Below are 19342 nucleotides of genomic sequence, written 5' to 3' on the forward strand. Positions count from 1 at the left end.
TGTAATCATGCAGTTAAATTCAATCGTTAGGGAAAAAAAGTACTTTTTTCAAAATGCTTTTGATTGTCAAGGGTTTACTTGGCACATCTATCTCATCATGCCCATCTAGTGTGGAGGTTGACGGGAGAACAATAACAAAACCAGCTGATATTGCCAATAATTTTGCTGATTTTTATTCTTTTTTTTTTTACAAATAAAATGAATTGACTGAGCGATAATGTAAACACCCATTCTTCCAAACAAGCTATTGTCCAATAGATTGATCATATTATGAGCAACAACAAAAAAACTGTTCTTTTAGCCTATAAACAGAGTCAGTAGAGGAGGTGTTAAACCTATTGAAGGTATTACCCGATGGTAAATCTACAGGTGATGAACTTATGATCTTACGGACAATGTTTTAACTTCGCTGTGCTGCTCCCCAGATTGCAGCTCCACGGAATATTTAATTGGTCACTGGAAAAGGGGACATTTCCAAATGCATGGAAGCATGCTAAACTGTGTCCAATCCCGAAAGACAGCAAAGAACCCATTACTCCTGCCAATAGTCAACCAATTAGTCTACTCCCTTCACTCAGTAAGATATTTGGAAGCTATTGTGAGTAGACAAATATGGGAGTACATGGAAAAGAGTAGTCTGATGGCAGCCAATCAGCATGCTTATCGCAAAAAAAACATTCTACTACCATTAAATTGGTTGACATGAGTGACCAGTGGCTCAATGCTATAGATAGGTTTGTGGGTGAATTATTTTTAGATTTTAGCACAGCATTTGATTTAATGGATCATTTAAATGATTCTGAAAAAATGATTGCATTATGGGTTTAAAGAGGCAGCATTGAATTGGGTACAATGATATCTAACAGTCAACCTATATCAATGGGTTGTTTTCTTCCCCTAATGCCTTAAACTGTGGAATACTGCAGAGCAACTGCCTTGGGCCACTTCTTTACTTAATATATACAGTTGAAGTCGGAAGTTTACATACACCTTAGCCAAATACATTCAAACTCAGATTTTGCCACAACTTTGGAAGTATGCTTGGGGTCATTGTCCATTTGGAAGACACATTTGTGACCAAGCTTTAATAATTTAACTCCTGACTGATGTCTTGAGATGTTGCTTCAATATATCCACAGAATTTTCCTACCTCATGATGCCATCTATTTTGTGAAGTGCACCAGTCCCTCCTGCAGAAAAGCACCCCCACAAGATGATGCCGCCACCCCTGTGCTTCACGGTTGGGATGATGTTCTTCGGCTTGCAAGCCTCCTCCTTTTTCCTCCAAACATAACAATGGTCATTATGGCCAAACAGTTCTATTTTTGTTTCATCAGACCAGAGTACATTTCTCCAAAAAGTACGATCTTTGTCCCCATGTGCAGTCGGAAACCGTAGTCTGTCTTTTTTTATGGAGGTTTTCACACCAAAGTACGTTCATCTCTATATAGGCTAACATTTAGATTCTGAGCAATAAAGAAATTTAATAATTTATCTGAACAAACCAGAAACCTTTCAATATATACATTCAAAAAATACTTTAGAACCATTTAAATATACAGTTGAAAACGGAAGTTTACATACACTTAGGTTGGAGTCATTAAAACTCGTCCCCAACTTATTGTGGGAAGCTTGTGGATGGCTACCCAAAACGTTTGATCCAAGTTAAACAATTTAAATGTAATGCTACCAAATACTAATTGAGTGTATGTAAACTTCTGACCCACTGGGAATGTGATGAAATAAAAGCTGAAATAAATCATTCTCTCTACTATTATTCTGACATTTCACATTCTTCAAATAAAGTGGTGATCCTAACTGACCTAAGACTGGGAATTTTTACTAGGATTAAATGTCAGGAATTGTGAAAAACTGAGTTTAAGCGTATTTGGCTACGGTGTATGTAAACTTACGACTTCAACTGTAATACATTGGAAGGTTGAGCAGGACTATGGTAGATGAAGGAATCAGTCTATCTTTTCAGACTGTTAGAGTATTCATCTGGTCAATATGTCAGTGTATTTTGTCTGTTTGAAACAGTGTGTTATATGTGAAAATGTGATCATATTATAAATTGTATTTTAATGTTTAAGGACTCCTGGAAGATTCGTCCAAATGAGGACTAAAAGAGATCCTAATCAAATCACAGTAGAGTACAATACACTAAAGTACAGTGAGTAGGCCACCGTAGAGAACAGTCTAATGCAGTTGTACGGTTCAATACAGTACAGTAAATACAAGTAGTGTAGAGTACAGTATATTGTACTGAATTATCTACTTTACTGAACTCTACCGTACTGTACTCTACTGCACTGTACTGAACTCTACCATAGTCTGCTCTGCTGTATTGTACTGCACTGTACTCCGCTGTGCTCTGCTGTATTGTACTCCACTGTATTGTACTGCACTGTATTGTACTGCACTGTACTCCACTGTGCTCTGCTGTATTGTACTGCACTGTACTCCACTGTGCTCTGCTGTATTGTACTCCACTGTACTCCGCTGTGCTCTGCTGTATTGTACTCCACTGTATTGTACTGCACTGTACTCCACTGTATTGTACTGCACTGTACTCCACTGTGCTCTGCTGTATTGTACTGCACTGTACTCCGCTGTGCTCTGCTGTATTGTACTCCACTGTACTCTGCTGTATTGTACTCCACTGTATTGTACTGCACTGTACTCCACTGTATTGTACTGCACTGTACTCCACTGTGCTCTGCTGTATTGTACTCCACTGTGCTCTGCCGTATTGTACTCCACTGTACTCCGCTGTGCTCTGCTGTATTGTACTCCACTGTATTGTACTGCACTGTACTCCACTGTATTGTACTGCACTGTACTCCACTGTGCTCTGCTGTATTGTACTGCACTGTACTCCGCTGTGCTCTGCTGTATTGTACTCCACTGTACTCTGCTGTATTGTACTCCACTGTATTGTACTGCACTGTACTCCACTGTATTGTACTGCACTGTACTCCACTGTGCTCTGCTGTATTGTACTGCACTGTACTCCACTGTGCTCTGCTGTATTGTACTCCATTGTGCTCTGCTGTATTGTACTCTACTGTACTCCACTGTGCTCTGCTGTATTGTACTCCACTGTATTGTACTCCACTGTACTCCACTGTGCTCTGCTGTATTGTACTCCACTGTATTGTACTGCACTGTACTCTACTGTGCTCTGCTGTATTGTACTGCACTCCACTGTGCTCTGCTGTATTGTACTGCACTGTACTCCACTGTGCTCTGCTGTATTGTACTCCACTGTACTCCACTGTACTCTGCTGTATTGTACTCCACTGTGCTCTGCTTTATTGTACTGCACTGTACTCCACTGTGCTCTGCTGTATTATACTGCACTGTACTCCACTGTGCTCTGCTGTATTGTACTGCACTGTACTCCACTGTGCTCTGCTGTACTCTACTGCACTGCACTGTACTCCATTGTGCTCTGCTGTACTCTACTGTACTGCACTGTTCTCCACTGTGCTCTGCTGTACTGCACTGTACTCCACTGTGCTCTGCTGTATTGTACTGCACTGTACTCCACTGTGCTCTGCTGTACTCTACTGTACTGCACTGTACTCCACTGTGCTCTGCTGTACTCTACTGTACTGCACTGTACTCCACTGTGCTCTGCTGTATTGTACTGCACTGTTCTCTGCTGTATTGTACTGCACTGTACTCCACTGTGCTCTGCTGTATTGTACTGCACTGTACTCCACTGTGCTCTGCTGTACTCTACTGTACTGTACTGCACTGCACTCCACTGTGCTCTGCTGTATTGTACTGCACTGTACTCCACTGTGCTCTGCTGTATTGTACTGCACTGTACTCCACTGTGCTCTGCTGTACTCTACTGTACAGCACTGTACTTCACTGTGCTCTGCTGCACTGTAATGTCCAAAGTTGTGAAACATGAGGAGAATGACATTTATTTGCATAATTCATCATTTCTGTGTAGTACAATCAGGCACCCATGATGTAATTTTGTTCCCATAATTCCGTTACCAGGTGTAAATCCACTTCACTTACTGTAGTTCAATAACCAAAATAGATGTTTTCAAACTCAAGATGCCATGTCATAGCTGAATATCTGACCTCCCATTCTTTCTGCAGACATCTGTGAATCTTAATTCAGAGCAGATATTCAACAGTTTTGGGAAAATATGGTCGCATAAAAACCTGAGGGAGATTTTACAATATTTCTCTTACATATGTTCTGTGTTGGACTGTGATGTTATTCCTTTCATAAACTCCTGGTATGTCTGCACCCTGACACAAGGCCATTTTGTTCCTGAACTGTTGCTTGTATAAAATAACAATATGATTGTATGATCACCTCCCACTATATAAGGGACATGTGACCATTTACTCTTGGAGTTCTTCCCTGTGAAACCAGAGATACTGTGGATCTCCCTCGTAGCTGCCTGATTTAAAGAGTTTTCTACTATGCAATTAAATAGTCTCTTCCTTAATCTTTCAAGTTTTTTTTTTTTTGTTAAAAGTAGTCCTTTGTTTGGTGTACATTTTAAATTTGAAGAAAAAAAACGGAGTCAAAGTGTAATTCTGTTACCGTGGAATTGCCCATAAACTTTTCTCTCACATTGCTCTGTTTGACTACCAGTTGTGTCCAGTCCAGCCTAGTCAAGCCAAGCCTTGGAACAGTTGAGGGGTGCCAGATGGGGGAAATACAGTTACAGTTTCAAAACAACAGCTACTCTGTGTCTATCCGTCTCAGCTGCATGCATCTCATCCACCCTCTTATCAGAATTCCCAAGTAACAATACTAAATAGACGTGACCGCACCATTGTCATTCATGTATCTTTCTCTTGTTTTCCACAGGGGCTGGAGGGGGCAGGGACAGGGGCCATGGCAGAGGCAGAGGAGGCTCTGGGACAGGAGGACTGGAAGGAGAAGTGTTTCGTCCTGGAAGCCCTGCTCATGAAGTTCCGGGTGCAGATCATCAAGATCAGAGAGCTAACGGCAGACAAGGTTGGTCCTAAGTAACAAGTTGTATCAAATGAAATGTTAAATGATCCCAAGTAGCCTTACATCCCAGGCTCTCCTATCGGAAGCAAACTAAAGCAAACACACCAGCAGTAACGCATCGGCTAAAGAAGACCGTAACACTCTCAACCCCCCCAAAACAGTCATCTGGAATATCATCCTTTACCATTCCAAGCAGCCAGTCCTTCATCCTTTCTCATTAGCACACTTAACTGACCGTTTCACAGCGTATCTCATGCTGACTGAGCAAAATATTCCATCTCAACCACATTCCCTCATTTGGAGCTGTTATTAACTGTTACTGTTACAGAACAAGGAAGTGGTTTTATCCACGGGTTTCCTCCCACGTTGGAGAGGCACATCCTCTTGCCCGAGGATCTCTGTTCGGAGCCTGACTCTAAATGAACTGCCATCTCTATTAAAGTCAGTCAGACTTGAAGCGTCTGTTGAGTGTCTGCTGTGGGGAAAGGTCAGTTGGGAGAGCTGTTCTTTCCTAGGCTCTCTCTCTCTCTCGTACACAAACACACTCTCTCCATCTCTCTCTCTCTTTGTGTTGAAGTGCAGGATCTTCTTAAACACCAGTCCATGTATGGTGTGGAATAGTGTTCTACTATCTAGGTTATGGAGTGGTGGGGTATGGTTTATGTGTGCTTGTGTGTGTGCAGTAATGTAGAACTGTGAGAAAGGTAGAGGGAGAGAGAGCAAGAATGAGGTAGGATGACGAAGACTTGGCTATGTGACAGGCGGCAAGGCTGCGTGTGTGTGTGTGTGTGTGTGTGTGTGTGTGTGTGTGTGTGTGTGTGTGTGTGTGTGTGTGTGTCATTCCAGGAAGCTATGACAACCACCATCTCAGAATGTTCTGAAATTGTTTCTATAGTTAGAAACAGATAAGATTAGCATTCCTGCGACATTATTTTGTTGAAATATAATTTAATATCTGAGATTGGTTGGAGCCAAATTGGCCATTTTTAATTCATAGGATTCATATTATAGTCAAATATTTTAACATCTGATTTGGACCAAACTTTTTCTTACAATGAGTAAGACACAAGGAATTCAAAGAAGTTGTAAAAAGCCACCCACGGAAACCCCCCACGTCAAACCAACAGCAACCTCCCAAACCAACAGCAACAGCAACCTCCCAAACCAACAGCAACTAGACCGCATCAATTCTCTATGTCTGACTAGTAGTATGGAGCTGTGTCTCGGAATATTGTTTGTTCATCCTATGTAATGTAGTGAATTTGGTGATGTTTTTTTCCCCCACCTGTTCAGAGAAATTTGTCATTGAGGTTGTTAGGTTTATGTCCCATTCTACATGCTGATATTACCAGGTTCTGAGCACTAAATGGTGATGTTCCTGCTATTATGTGTTTATTTGTTTTAAGAAACCCCCCCCAACGTTAAAGGGATAGTGTACCCAAATTGGTTTCCTTCAAATGCTAACCTTTTAGCCTTTATCTAATCTAATTGTATTTGTCACATGCTTCATTAACAACAGACGGTAACAGTGAAATGCTTACTTACTGGTCCTTTTCCAAAAATGGGGTCACTTAGAAATGTCCTTGTTTTTGAAAGAGAAGCACATTTTTTGTCCATTAAAATAACATAAAATTGATCCAAAATACAGTGTAAACATTGTTAATGTTGTAAATGACTATTGTAGCTGGAAACTGCAGATTTAAAAAAATATATGGAATATCTACATGGGCGTACAGAGGCCCATTATCAGCAACCATCACTCCTGTGTTCCAATGGCATGTAGTGTCCAAGTTGATCATTTTAAAAGGATAATTGATCATTAGAAAACCCTTTTGCAATTATGTTAGCACAGCTGAAAACGGTTGTTCTGATTAAAGAAGCAATAAAACTGTCCTTCTTTAGACTAGTTGAGTATCTGGAGCATCAGCATTTGTGGGTTCGATTTCAGGCTCAAAATGGCCAGATACAAATTACTTTCTTCTGAAACTCGTCAGTCTATTCTTGTTCTGAGAAATGAAGGCAATTCCATGCCAGAAATTGCCAAGAAACTGAAGATCTCGTACAATGTTGTGTACTACTCCCTTCACAGAACAGCACAAACTGGCTCTAACCAGAATAAAAATGGGAGTGGGAGGCCCCGGTGCACAACTGAGAAAGAGGACAAGTACATTAGAGTGTCTAGTTTGAGAAACAGACGCCTCACATGTCCTCAACTGGCAGCTTCATTAAGTAGTATCCGCAAAACACCAGTCTCAACGTCAACAGTGAAGAGGCGACTCTGGGATGCTGGCCTTCTAGGCAGAGTTGCAAAGAAAAAGTTGTATCTCTGTCTAGTGTCTGTTCTTTTGCCCATCTTAATCTTTTATTTTTATTGGCCAGTCTGAGATATGGCTTTTTCTTTGCAGCTCTGCCTATAAGGACATAAACCTATCAACTTCAATGAGTAATTTTTCTGAACAAAAAACATGACCAAATTCACTGAGAATACATTACAGAGGATAAGGAAACAATACTCTGAGCTGCATCTCCATACTACTTGTCAGACAGAGAACTGATACTATATACTTGTTGTTGGGGTGGGATATGCGTGGGGGGGGGTCAGTGTTTTTTTTTTTGACCATTCCTTATGTCTAACTCATTGTTAGAAAAATGTTAGGAACATTAGGAACACCTGGGTCCAGGTGAAAGCTATGATCCCTTATTTGATGTTGCTTGTTGAATCCACTTTAATCAGTGTAGAGCAGGGTTGCCCAACCCTCTTCCTGGAGATCTAAAGTCTTGTGGGTTTTCAGCGCAACCCTCTTCTTTGAGATCTACTGTCCTGTGGGTTTTCAGTGCAATCCTCTTCTTTGAGATCTACTGTCCTGTGGGTTTTCAGTGCAACCCTCTTCCTGGAGATCTACTGTCCTGTGGGTTTTCAGTGCAACCCTCTTCTTTGAGATCTACTGTCCTGTGGGTTTTCAGTGCAACCCTCTTCCTGGAAATCTACTGTCCTGTGGGTTTTCAGTGCAACCCTCTTCTTGGAGATCTACTGTCCTGTGGGTTTTCAGTGCAACCCTCTTCCTGGAGATCTACTGTCCTGTGGGTTTTCAGTGCAACCCTCTTCCTGGAAATCTACTGTCCTGTGGGTTTTCAGTGCAACCCTCTTCTTGGAGATCTACTGTCCTGTGGGTTTTCAGTGCAACCCTCTTCCTGGAGATCTACTGTCCTGTGGGTTTTCAGTGCAACCCTCTTCTTGGAGATCTACTGTCCTGTGGGTTTTCAGTGCAACCCTCTTCCTGGAGATCTACTGTCCTGTGGGTTTTCAGTGCAACCCTCTTCCTGGAGATCTACTGTCCTGTGGGTTTTCAGTGCAACCCTCTTCCTGGAGATCTACCGTCCTGTGGGTTTTCAGTCCAACCCTAATTTAGCACACCCGATTCTACTAATTAGCTACTCAATAAGACGTTAACTAGCTGAATCAAATATGCTAAATTAGGGTTGAACTGAAAACCTACAGGACAGTAGATCTCCAGGAAGAGGGTTGGGCAGCCCTGGTGTATATGAAGGGGAGGATGCAGTTTGAAGAAGGTTTTTTTTTTTTTTTACGTTACAGCCTTATTCTAAAATTGATTAAATCGTTTTTTCCCTCGTCAATCTACACACAATACCCCATAATGACAAAGCAAAAACAGGTTTTTATTTTTGGGGGCATATTTATAAAAAATTAAAAATGAAATATTACCTTTACATAAGTATTCAGACCCTTTACTCAGTACTTTGTTGAAGCACCTTTGGCAACGATTACAGCCTCAAGTCTTCTTGGGTATGACACTACAAACTTGGCACACATGTATTTGGGGAGTTTCTCCCATTCTTCTCTGCAGATCCTCTCAAGGTCTGTCAGGTTGGATGGGGAACGTGGCTGCACAGCTATTTTCAGGTCTCTTCAGATATGTTAGATCGGGTTTAAGTCCGGGCTCTGGCTGGGCCACTCAAGGACATTCAGAGACTTGTCCCAAAGCCACTCCTGCATTGTCTTGGCTGTGTGCTTAGGGTCGTTGTCCTGTTGGAAGGTGAACCTTCGCCCCAGTCAGAGGTCCTGAGCACTCTGGAGCCGGGTTTTCATCAAGGGTCTCTGTACTTTTCTCCGTTCATCTTTCCCTCGATCCTGACTGGTCTTCACCGTAGGAATGGTGCCAGGTTTCCTCCCGACGCTTGGAATTCAGGCCTCAGTTTGTCCGGGCGGCCAGCTCTAGGAAGAGTCTTGTTGGTTCCAAACTTCTTCCATTTAAGAATGATGGAGGCCATTGTGCTCTTGGGAACCTTCAATGCTGCAGAAATGTTTTGGTACCCTTCCCCAGATCTGTGTCTCGACACAATCCTGTCTCAGATCTCTAAGGACAATTCCTTCGACCTCAGGGCTTGGTTTTTGCTCTGACACTGTCAACTGTGGGAGCTTATCTAGACAGATACGTGCTTTTCCAAATCATGTCCAATCAATTTAATTTACCACAGGTGGACTCCAATCAAGTTGTAGAAACATCTCAAGGATGACAAATGGATGGAAACAGGATGCACCTGAGCTCAATTCCGAGTCTCATAGCAAAGGGACTAAATACTTATGTGAATAAGGACTCTGTTTTTTTTATTTGAAAAAATTCTAAAAACCTGTTTTCGCTTTGTCATTATGGGGTAGATTGATGAGGAAAACATTTAATCTAATCAATTTTAGAATAAGGCTGTAACTTAGCAAAATGTGGGAAAAGGGAAGGGGTCTGAATACTTTCCGAATGCACTGTAAGTGCCTTTTGAACTGGGAATGGTAGTAGCTGCCAGGCCCACTGGTTTGAGTGTGGGTTTTTCACACTCAACAGTTTCCCGTGTGTATCAAGACTGGTCCACCACCCAAAGGACATCCAGCCAACTTGACACAACTGTGGGAAGCGTTGGAGTCGACATGGGCCAGCATCCCTGTGGAACGCTTTAGACACCTTGTAGAGTCCACGCCCTGACGAAATGAGGCTGTTCTGAGGGCAAAAGAGGGTGCAACACAATATTAGGACACTCAGTGTACTTATTGAATAACCTGTAAATTAAAATGGCCAATTTGGATGCAATCTATTTGCTTCATTTCTCAGAGATCAAATTATATTTCAACAAAATAATGTTGAAGGAATGCTAGCTAATCTTATCCGTTTCTAAGAACAGAAACTATTTCAGAACAATAGATGGTAGAGATGGTGGGTGTCGAAATTCTCTTTCTTGTGCTTTTGAGGTGGAACGACCCAGAGAGATACAGAGTGAGCGAAAGAGAGAGACGGCCCAAGACATGGTCTGGTCTGGCCTGCATGGTGGGGTGGGCCAGCTTGGCCCCTGTAGTTCGCTGGCCTAGTTCTGAGGCCTGAGGTCTCCAGGGAGGCCTGATTAGAGGTTAATGTAAACAGCAGCCTGACCACAGGGCTCCATCACGCAATGCATTCTGGGATGCCACTGACTTTATTGAATTACAGTTACCGCTCAGTTGTTGAGCCAAACAATCTTTAGGAAAATGATTGTGCTTTTGTTTAGGCCTGGTGTATTGAAGTTGATTGGGTGCATTTTGAACAATTTAACTATTTGAAAGAATGATATGTTTCCCATATTTCATCATTAACCATGTAATATACAGTGGCCTGCGAAAGTATTCACCCCCTTGGCATTTTTCCTATTTTGTTGCCTTACAACCTGGAATTAAAATTAAGGGGGGTTTGTATAATTTGATTTACACAACATGCCTACCACTTTGAAGATGCTTTGTGACATTTTTTAAGATTTTAAGATTTTTAGTGAAAACAGACAAGAAATAAAAAGGTTAAAAAAAAGAACATTTTAACCTTCATAACTATTCACCCCCCCAAAGTCAATAGTTTGTAGAGCCACCTTTTGCAGCAATTACAGCTGCAAGTTTCTTGGGCTATGTCTCTATAAGCTTGGCACATCTAGCCACTGGGATCTTTGCCCATTTTTCAAGGCAAAACTGCTCCAGTTGGATGCGTCCTGGTGATGTACAGCAATTTTAAGTGATACCACAGATTCTCAATTGGATTGAGGTCTGGGCTTTGACTAGGCCATTCCAAGACATTTAAATGTTTCCCCTTAAACCACTTGAGTGTTGCTTTAGCAGTATGCTTAGGGTCATAGTCCTGCTGGAAGGTGAACCTCCGTCCCAGTCTCAAATCTCTGGAAGACTGAAACAGGTTTCCCTCAAGATTTTCCCTTTATTTAGCGCCATCCATCATTCCTTCAATTCTGACCAGTTTCCCAGTCCCTGCCGATGAAAAACATCCCCATAGCATGATGCTGCCACCACCATGCTTCCCTTTGGGCATGGTCTTCTCGGGGTGATGAGAGGTGTTGGGTTAATGCCAGACATAGTGTTTTCCTTGATTGCCAAAAGCTCAATTTTAGTCTCATCTGATCAGAGTACCTTCTTCCATATGTTTGGGGAGTCTCCCACATGCCTTTTGGCAAACACCAAACGTGTTAGCTTTTTTTTTCTTGAAGCAATTACTTTTTTTCTGGACACTCTTCCGTAAAGCCCAACTCTGTGGAGTGTACGGCTTAAAGTGATCCTATGGACAGAAACTCCAATCTCCGCTGTGGAGCTTTGCAGCTCCTTCAGGGTTATCTTTGGTCTCTTTGTTGCCTCTTTGATTAATGCCCTCCTTGCCTGATCCATGAGTTTTGGTGGGCGACCCTCTCTTGGTAGGTTTGTTGTGATGCCATATTCTTTCAATTTTTTAATAATGGATTTAATGGTGCTCTGTGGGATGTTCAAAGTTTCTGATACTTTTTTATAATCCAACCCTGATCTGTACTTCTCCACAACTTTGTCCCTGACTTATATGGCAAGCTCCTTGGTCTTCGTGGTACCCCTTGCTTAGTGGTGTTGCAGACTTTGGGGGCCTTTCAGAACAGGTGTATATATACTGAGATCATGTGACAGATCATGTGACACTTAGATTGCACACAGGTGGACTTTAACTAATTATGTGACTTCTGAAGGTAATTGGCTGCACCAGATCTTATTTAGGAGCTTCATAACACCACTTTTCCGTTAGATTATTTTTTTGAAGTTATTTTTTTTATTTCGCCAATTTGGACTATTTTGTATGTCATGAAATCCTAATAAAAATCCATTTAAATTACAGGTGCAACAATTGCATTACAATGCAACAAAATATGAAAAACGCCAAGGGGGATGAATACTTTTGCAAGGCACTGTACATGTAATGTAGGCCTCATAACAATGTAGGCCTCATAACTTCTAAATTGTAAATAAGATTATTTTTTTAACTGACTTGCCTAGTTAAGTAAAGGTTAAATAAAAATGTAAAATGAAAACACCATAAACGTACGCCAGGGTTCAGGGGTAGGGTTGAATAATATCGGATAACAGGTTAACGAGATATATCAATATTTCCCGCCCAAAACCCACTCCCCTTTCCCCGGGATAAATAACAGCGAGAAACTGGTAAATTACAATAAATTATTTCTATGAACAGCATGATGTGAAATGGAACTGTTAAATTATATAAAATGTCTAAATCTGGCCTCTCTACAGCCTTCTCTCTGCATGATCAATCACAACGCTGAGGGCGGGACAGACTGCTCATCTCAGGCGGAGCGCAGTTCACAATGCATGTTTCATCTCATGTTTTTTTCTTGTGACAGGTGGGCCTATATTTGCTGCAGCATAGCCTATGATACCGTAATATAATGACTGAATGCGCGTCTAATTTACACATCTCCATCTGCTTATCGGGAGCCAAGTACTTTTTTTTTTTTTTTCACTCGAATATAGTTGCTTTAAATCAGTGCATACGGTATTTGGTATTTTATTAGGGGGTCCACACAAAACATGACATAATACAGAACATTAATAGACAACAACAGCTCAAGGACAAAACTACGTAGATTTACGGGAGCACGCTCTTGCAGTCTCTCTCTCACTCCAACAATTCCATTCAAAATAGATCATGCTTTTCATATAGATGTCCTAGCCTACCCCTTTCAGGTAATTCATTCAATGCGGTATTAGCCATATATCGAATGAATTATGGGCTATGCATAGGTGTATAGCCTCTGTCTCTTGTGCAATACGCATCTGTGCACCGCTGGCCTTAAAAAAAATGCTCCTTAGCTCTTAGTTCCACGACAAGCTAGACGAGAATAGTTTGCTGGAATTTGTTTGTGTGCCTTTCTTATATCCTACTAAAATGCTATTCGAAAAAGGATGCAAGCTCTTGTTTTCAGCAGCCAGTAGAACTCATCGGGAGAAGAGCGAATGCGTGATGGCTGTGTCAGTTATTTATTTAGACCCGTCACCCATAAAAATGCAATCTTCGTGAAGAGAAGTGAAAGCCGTCTGCATCTGGTTCTAGTCCTTAATTATTCAAGCATGTCATTACGACGATGAAGATGAGGACCACGAAACTTATTTCATTTAACTGTTAAAAGCGATGTCGCACAGTAGGGGAAATATTATGAAAGGTGCCCTGGATATGCGTCAGCCTACTAATTATACAAATGTAAAATAGGCCCTATTATATTTCCAAATGAAATCACATTTTCTAGCCTTATAATTGTAACTTTGTAGGCTGCATGTCCTGCGCCATCTTTGCATGTTCTCTCCCAGCTTGATGGTTTGGACAAGGTAGTAATTTCAGTCATATAATACAGCACAGTAATACAGTTCACCTTCAAAAAGATTAGCCTACTGGAGCTTGTATCATTTATTTACCCAAGAGAGCATAGCTACATCTATGGGCTTCTATGTTTTTCTGTTGTATCTTGTGTGTGAAGTGTGGTAGCCTACATATTATAGGCAATGTAGGCCTATTGGATAATGGCACAATCTTTTGGGCTTGGGCTCCTAAAATGTCTTTCATGTAGGGCTCATAAAACGTATTTAAATGTATGGCTCATCAGGATCCGGTAGCATCAGGCTTGAATTTTCAAGCCGACAAAAGCTCAAATCAAAACCCATATATTTATATGCTTTAGAATGACACTTGTGGTTTTGGTGGGAAATACCGGGTTACCCGGGGGGAGTGATTTATTCTCGGGATGGAACATTTGTAAATTATCAGGGAAATATTCAATCAGCCCTAGTCAGGGCTGACAGGTCACTCTCACTAGTAGAGTCTGACCTCATTATCCTCCTTCCCTCCCTCTGTGGTCTGGCCCTGAGTGGAGTCAGCCTGGTTTTCCTCTTGTGACCTTTGACCCCAGTCCTACTGGATTTCCTACTGTGGCGAGATGAGCTCATCAAGTGAAAATCCCCATGCAGTCATCCCAGTGTGTTTTTGTTCCTCTGTACTGGGCTCGCGGTGCGTCAGCGCCTGTTGTTTTAAACCATGCATCAGTGTGTGGGGGTGCACGTATACCTCAAAGAATCTCATTAATCTCCCACTTTCTCATCTGTTTGGTGAATTGCAGGCACCTAAATGGTGTGTGTGTGGATCTACATTTTTATATTTAGCAGACACTCTTATCCAGAGCGACTTACAGGAACAATTAGGGTTAAGTGCCTTGCTCAAGGGCACATCGACAGATTTTTTTCACCTTGTCAGCTCGGAGACTCTTATCCTGTGACCTTTCGGTTACTGGCTCTAACCGCTAGACAAGGACAGGTTGTGTGTGTGTGGGGGGGGGTGGGAGCTAGTTTGCTGAGTGGGCAGTGCAGTATTAATGTGACCCAGGCCGAAGGTGTGTTTCTTTTTGTGGTACAGTGCTCTACAGTTGTGTTAGCGAGACGCGAGTAGAGTGGAGCTTTTCTCTCGTTTAATAGAGGACTTGAGATCCGGAGTGGTGTGCTGGGTAGGTGAAACGAGATGAAGCATCAAGATAAAGAAAGACCACCAACCACACTGATGTCATCACCGCTACCAGAAAGCTCTGAGTATCTCACTAAGGGAATAGAGAGAAGGTACAAATGTGTAGGAAAACCTGGGACATTGGTCAAGTAGTAGAGAGTGAAGGTAAAGAAAGAGGGAACGGAGAGACGGAGTAGAAATAAACGCTCTTGTAATCATTTGGCGGCCCAGGGGAGGAAATTCCTGGGTTTGTAAACAGAGAGCGTGTTGCACAGGAAGTGACCGAGGCAGAGAGAGAGAGACAGTCTACACTTCTCCATGTTTGGAACGATGGAAGGATGTGGGTCACAACTAGTTTTTCTCTCTCTGTCTCTCTCTCTCACCCTCGCACACTTATGTTTTCTTCTCACTCTATTTTGACTCAACTTTCCCTCACTCTCTCCCTTCTCTCACTCTCTGTAATGGTTTCCTTTCACCCACACCTTGCCTGTGGTATTTTGGGGAGGTAGTGGAGGGCTAGGTGGGGCGTTGGTTTTGGCCCCTGAACTAGCCAGCTGGAACAGTGGTCCACACAGCTCATACTGGAGACAAAGAGACCATGTGTGTTTTATTTTCCCAGGATGCTGCTTTGCACCCTCTCTCCCTACCCCCTTCAGTCTCTCTCGCTCTCCGCTTCTCTCTTGCTCTCTCTCTGTTCCAGACTATTTTCCTCTCATTCTCTCGCTCTCTGTCTCCTATACTCAGTCTCACTCTCACTCACAGGCCCTTTTAATACTACTGCTGTCGCCTTTTTACTGAGTAAATCCACTCACCACTACAGTAGAACCCTGAGCAGTAGAGTCGACACAGAAAGGGAGGATGAAGTATTTGGGACCTGGACGTTCAGTGGCCTACTTTTATGGTCCAGATCCCCACACACACATGTTAAAAGACAGGAACCACATTTGGGGTGGAGAAATGTGCTCTGGTTTTAGCGTTCCCCCCACTTCCTGCCTTTCACTCCCAGATTGATTCCACATTTATGTGGGTGGTGGCCTCCTGTGGGGGTGTTGGGGTTAAATGTCACGTGGACCAATCATCTCTCTGACAAGGGCATGTCAATCACACTCAAGGCTGTGAAGTAAGTAGAGTGGACCACCATAGTTTTACCTTACCGATGGCCAGACTGTTGTACTTACAGTAGGATGGCAATAGCATCCGCAAACTCAGTGGCAAAAGAGTAGTCTGTTATCGTAGGCACACACATACACACACACACATATAAACAAACACTCAGAGAGAAAAGCCAGTTGTATCTCTTTAGTAAGACTGTGCTGCCTCTCCACACCCCCTGCAGTGTTCACACAGACATATGCTTCTGATTTCAGAGCAGGCCCAGCCGCCACCAATCTCAAGATGGGATTCCGCCTACGTCTCTAACCTTGAGATATTTGCTTGGTTCTCCACCGGTTTCCTCCCCATGACAGACGTGTGTGTGTGTGTGCGTGTCTATGCATGTGTGTATGTCTATGCATGTGTGTGTGTGTGTGTGCTCGAATGTGTGCGTGTGCAGGCATATACTGCATGTGAGCGCGGGCGAATATATGAGCGTGTGTGTGCAAGTGTGTTTGTGTGAGCATATGACGTGTGTGTTTGTGTAGGTGACTCAAAGGGGCTCTGTGTCTGCTGTAATCACTGAGATGTGTGTGAGGGCTACAGTTCTATCCCCTCAGCACAAGTCTCCCTCTCACCAGTAGTCAAGTGTCTGCTGTGTGGAAGGACTCTGATGGAGCCACTGCACGGAAATCAGTTATTACCATTGCTTTACTGTAGTGTTCAGCTGCTATGATGTTGAGCTACTGCGGAGTAAATATGTAGGCCTGGTGTCTACAGAGGGAGGCTTTGTGAGCTGGCTAGGCTGTGGATGGAGGGTTGTGTGTGTGTGTGTGTGTGTGTGTGTGAGTGGGGAGGGTGTGTGGGGTGCTGGTTGGCTGGCCACAATGAGGCAGTCCCGGAATTCCAGGAATGGTAGGCAAACTGGAGTTTGGATCCAGTGAGGATGTAGAAGGGTGGAATGATGGAGAGATGTTAGGGGTTATGTGCATTGACATGGCTTCTGTTGAGTCCTTTTTTGTGTGTGTGTTTCAAGTGTGTAAACATTGTGTGTTCATGTTATTTCGACGTTGTCATTCTAGCTGTCTGACTGGGAGTTTATTTCAGGGACTTGGTAATGGACCATAACACAGATTACCACAGTGTAAATTCCAGTAACAAAGTCCCATTAGAGCTGCTCAGGAAATGATGGACAGTGATGTATCCTTACACACAAGTTTGTGTGTGTGTGTGTGTGTGTGTGTGTGTGTGTGTGTGTGTGTGTGTGTGTGTGTGTGTGTGTGTGTGTGTGTGTGTGCGTATATGTGTGTGCGTATATGTGTGTACAGCTGTACTCGCTATATGGCCTGGGCACATGAAATTTTGTGTCAATCAAAAAAAAACACACAGAAAAGAAGCTAAGAATATATATTTTTTAAGGCATATATAAACCATGTTCCAACCATGTTCCATCCTACAGAAATCTGTAACAGAGTGACTGCAACTGAATTGACTACAATGGGGAGTCATAGTAGTCACAAACCAAAGTTAGTTCACCTGCTACCAGTGTTGTAGGAGTCCGGTCTCGAGACCACTTTTGAGGGTCTTGTCTGGGAGCCATGCGTGTTGGGGCAGCCCAACCAACCCACAGAGAAAAGGAGTCACCATCGTATGTTCGAGTCTAGGGTGAGATGGTGGGTGGAAGAGCGCGCTTTTTTTTTAAATGGAAAAGCGTCGCAGTAGCTTCTGGAAAAAGAAGAACCTCAAGACAAAGCATCTGCGTTATAAGTGGGATGCCCTGTTGAGCGCTATATCCCAAAGGGTTCGTTCTGATTGTACAGAGATTGTGACAAGCCGGTTAAATGGTGTCCCTTGAGAAGCCCAGAACAAGATTTATCACAGGAGAGGTGCAGTATTATCATAAGGAGATGTGTACATGGAGTACAGTGGAGGAATGGACGGGTAAAAGAGAGGCAGAGGAGGTCTAAGAGAGAGAGGGAGGAAGAGAGAGTGAGCTTGAGTCGGTTCAAAATGGTGGGGGGAAAAAGCTAGGTGTTTGTTAAAGAGGAATGGTAGAAAGTGTAAGCTGAGTGAGTGAAGACAGGAGGAGAAATGGAAGTGAATGAGGTTTAAGTATCGGACGTGGTAGGTGTGAGGAAGTTCTCGAGCACGAGGCTTGTACCGAGGGTCAGGATAAAGATGAGTCAGTGACAGTAGGAGTGAAGTTTTTTGGAAAAAGTGGACTCTTGGCTTTTGGCTGATCCATTTGTGGTTTCAGGGTGGGTGAAAACAGAGTTGGACGCTGTGGAATCGGGGACGGTAACCAGAAGTGGTCTTGTAATAATTGTTTGCGTTTCTGCTGGTCAGAGGAAGAAGGCGCTCTGCGTTAAACGAATGCGGGCAAGAAATGTGAATTGTTTTGCGCTCAAGAAAATGGCACCATTGAAAGAAGTGATTACTGGGGGTAGCGGTAAATGTAGAAGTTGACCAACTGAAGGAGAAGATTCCCTGTGTTTGTTTTGCTCGTTGTTTGGTGTGGAGCAGACAGGATGGCGTGAGTGGTGAAACAGAAGAGTCATTGTCTGTTCTTTTGAGTTTTGATGTTCTTAGGATATATAAGTTATCCTGTACGAGCTTTTGTGCCGAATACATTACATTGTTACAGGTGTCAAGCTTATGTAGGAGGGAGGTTCCTAGGTGTGAGAAGTGTGCAGAAGGGCATGAGACAAAGGAATGTGTAGCATTGGGGAAAATAGTGGTGTGTTAATTGTAGAGGTGCCCATGTGGCTGGTGATCAGATATGTTCCGTGTGAGAGAGGCAGGTTGAGGTTTCCACGGTTAGAGCAGTGCAGAAGTTGTCATATGCTGAGGCAGTGAATTTAAAAATAATAATAATTGTACCTTTTATTTAGGCAAGTCAGTTAAGAACAAATTTTTATTTACAATGACAGCCTACCGAAAGGCAAAAGGCCTCCTGCGGGGACGGGGGCCTGGGAATACAAATACAATATAAATATAGGTCAAAACACACATCACAACAATAGATACAACACAACATAAAGAGAGACCTAAGACCGCAACACAACATTTTTTTAACCTTTATTTAACTAGGCAAGTCAGTTAAGTGTTAAGAACAAATTCTTATTTTCAATGACGGCCTAAGAACAGTGGGTTAACTGCCTGTTCAGGGGCAGAATGACAGATTTGTACCTTGTCAGCTCGGGGATTAGAACTTGCAACCTTCCCGGTTACTAGTCCAACACTCTAACCACTAGGCTACGCTGCTGCCCCATAACAACAACATGGTAGCAGCACAAACATTATTAGGCACAGTCAACAGCACAAAGGGCAAGAAGGTAGAGACAACAGTACAACACACAAAGCAGCCACAACTGTCAGTAAGAGTGTCCATGATTAAGTCTTTGAATGAAGAGAT

The 19342-nt window shown here is 42.8% G+C and overlaps 1 protein-coding gene across 1 annotated transcript in view; it reads left to right on the forward strand.

Annotated features, from left to right (window-relative positions):
• Positions 1 to 4527: 4527 nt before the first annotated feature.
• plekhh2 (pleckstrin homology domain containing, family H (with MyTH4 domain) member 2) overlaps positions 4528 to 19342 on the forward strand; it is a 52815-nt gene continuing 38000 nt past the window's right edge. Inside the window, 1 exon segment of the mRNA XM_029669735.2 lies at positions 4528 to 4999. Within this exon segment, the coding sequence (XP_029525595.2) occupies positions 4877 to 4999 (123 nt within the window). The 5' untranslated portion in view covers positions 4528 to 4876.

This window comes from Oncorhynchus nerka, linkage group LG10 (genome assembly GCF_034236695.1).
Source record: "Oncorhynchus nerka isolate Pitt River linkage group LG10, Oner_Uvic_2.0, whole genome shotgun sequence".
NCBI classification, from domain to species: Eukaryota; Metazoa; Chordata; class Actinopteri; order Salmoniformes; family Salmonidae; genus Oncorhynchus; species Oncorhynchus nerka.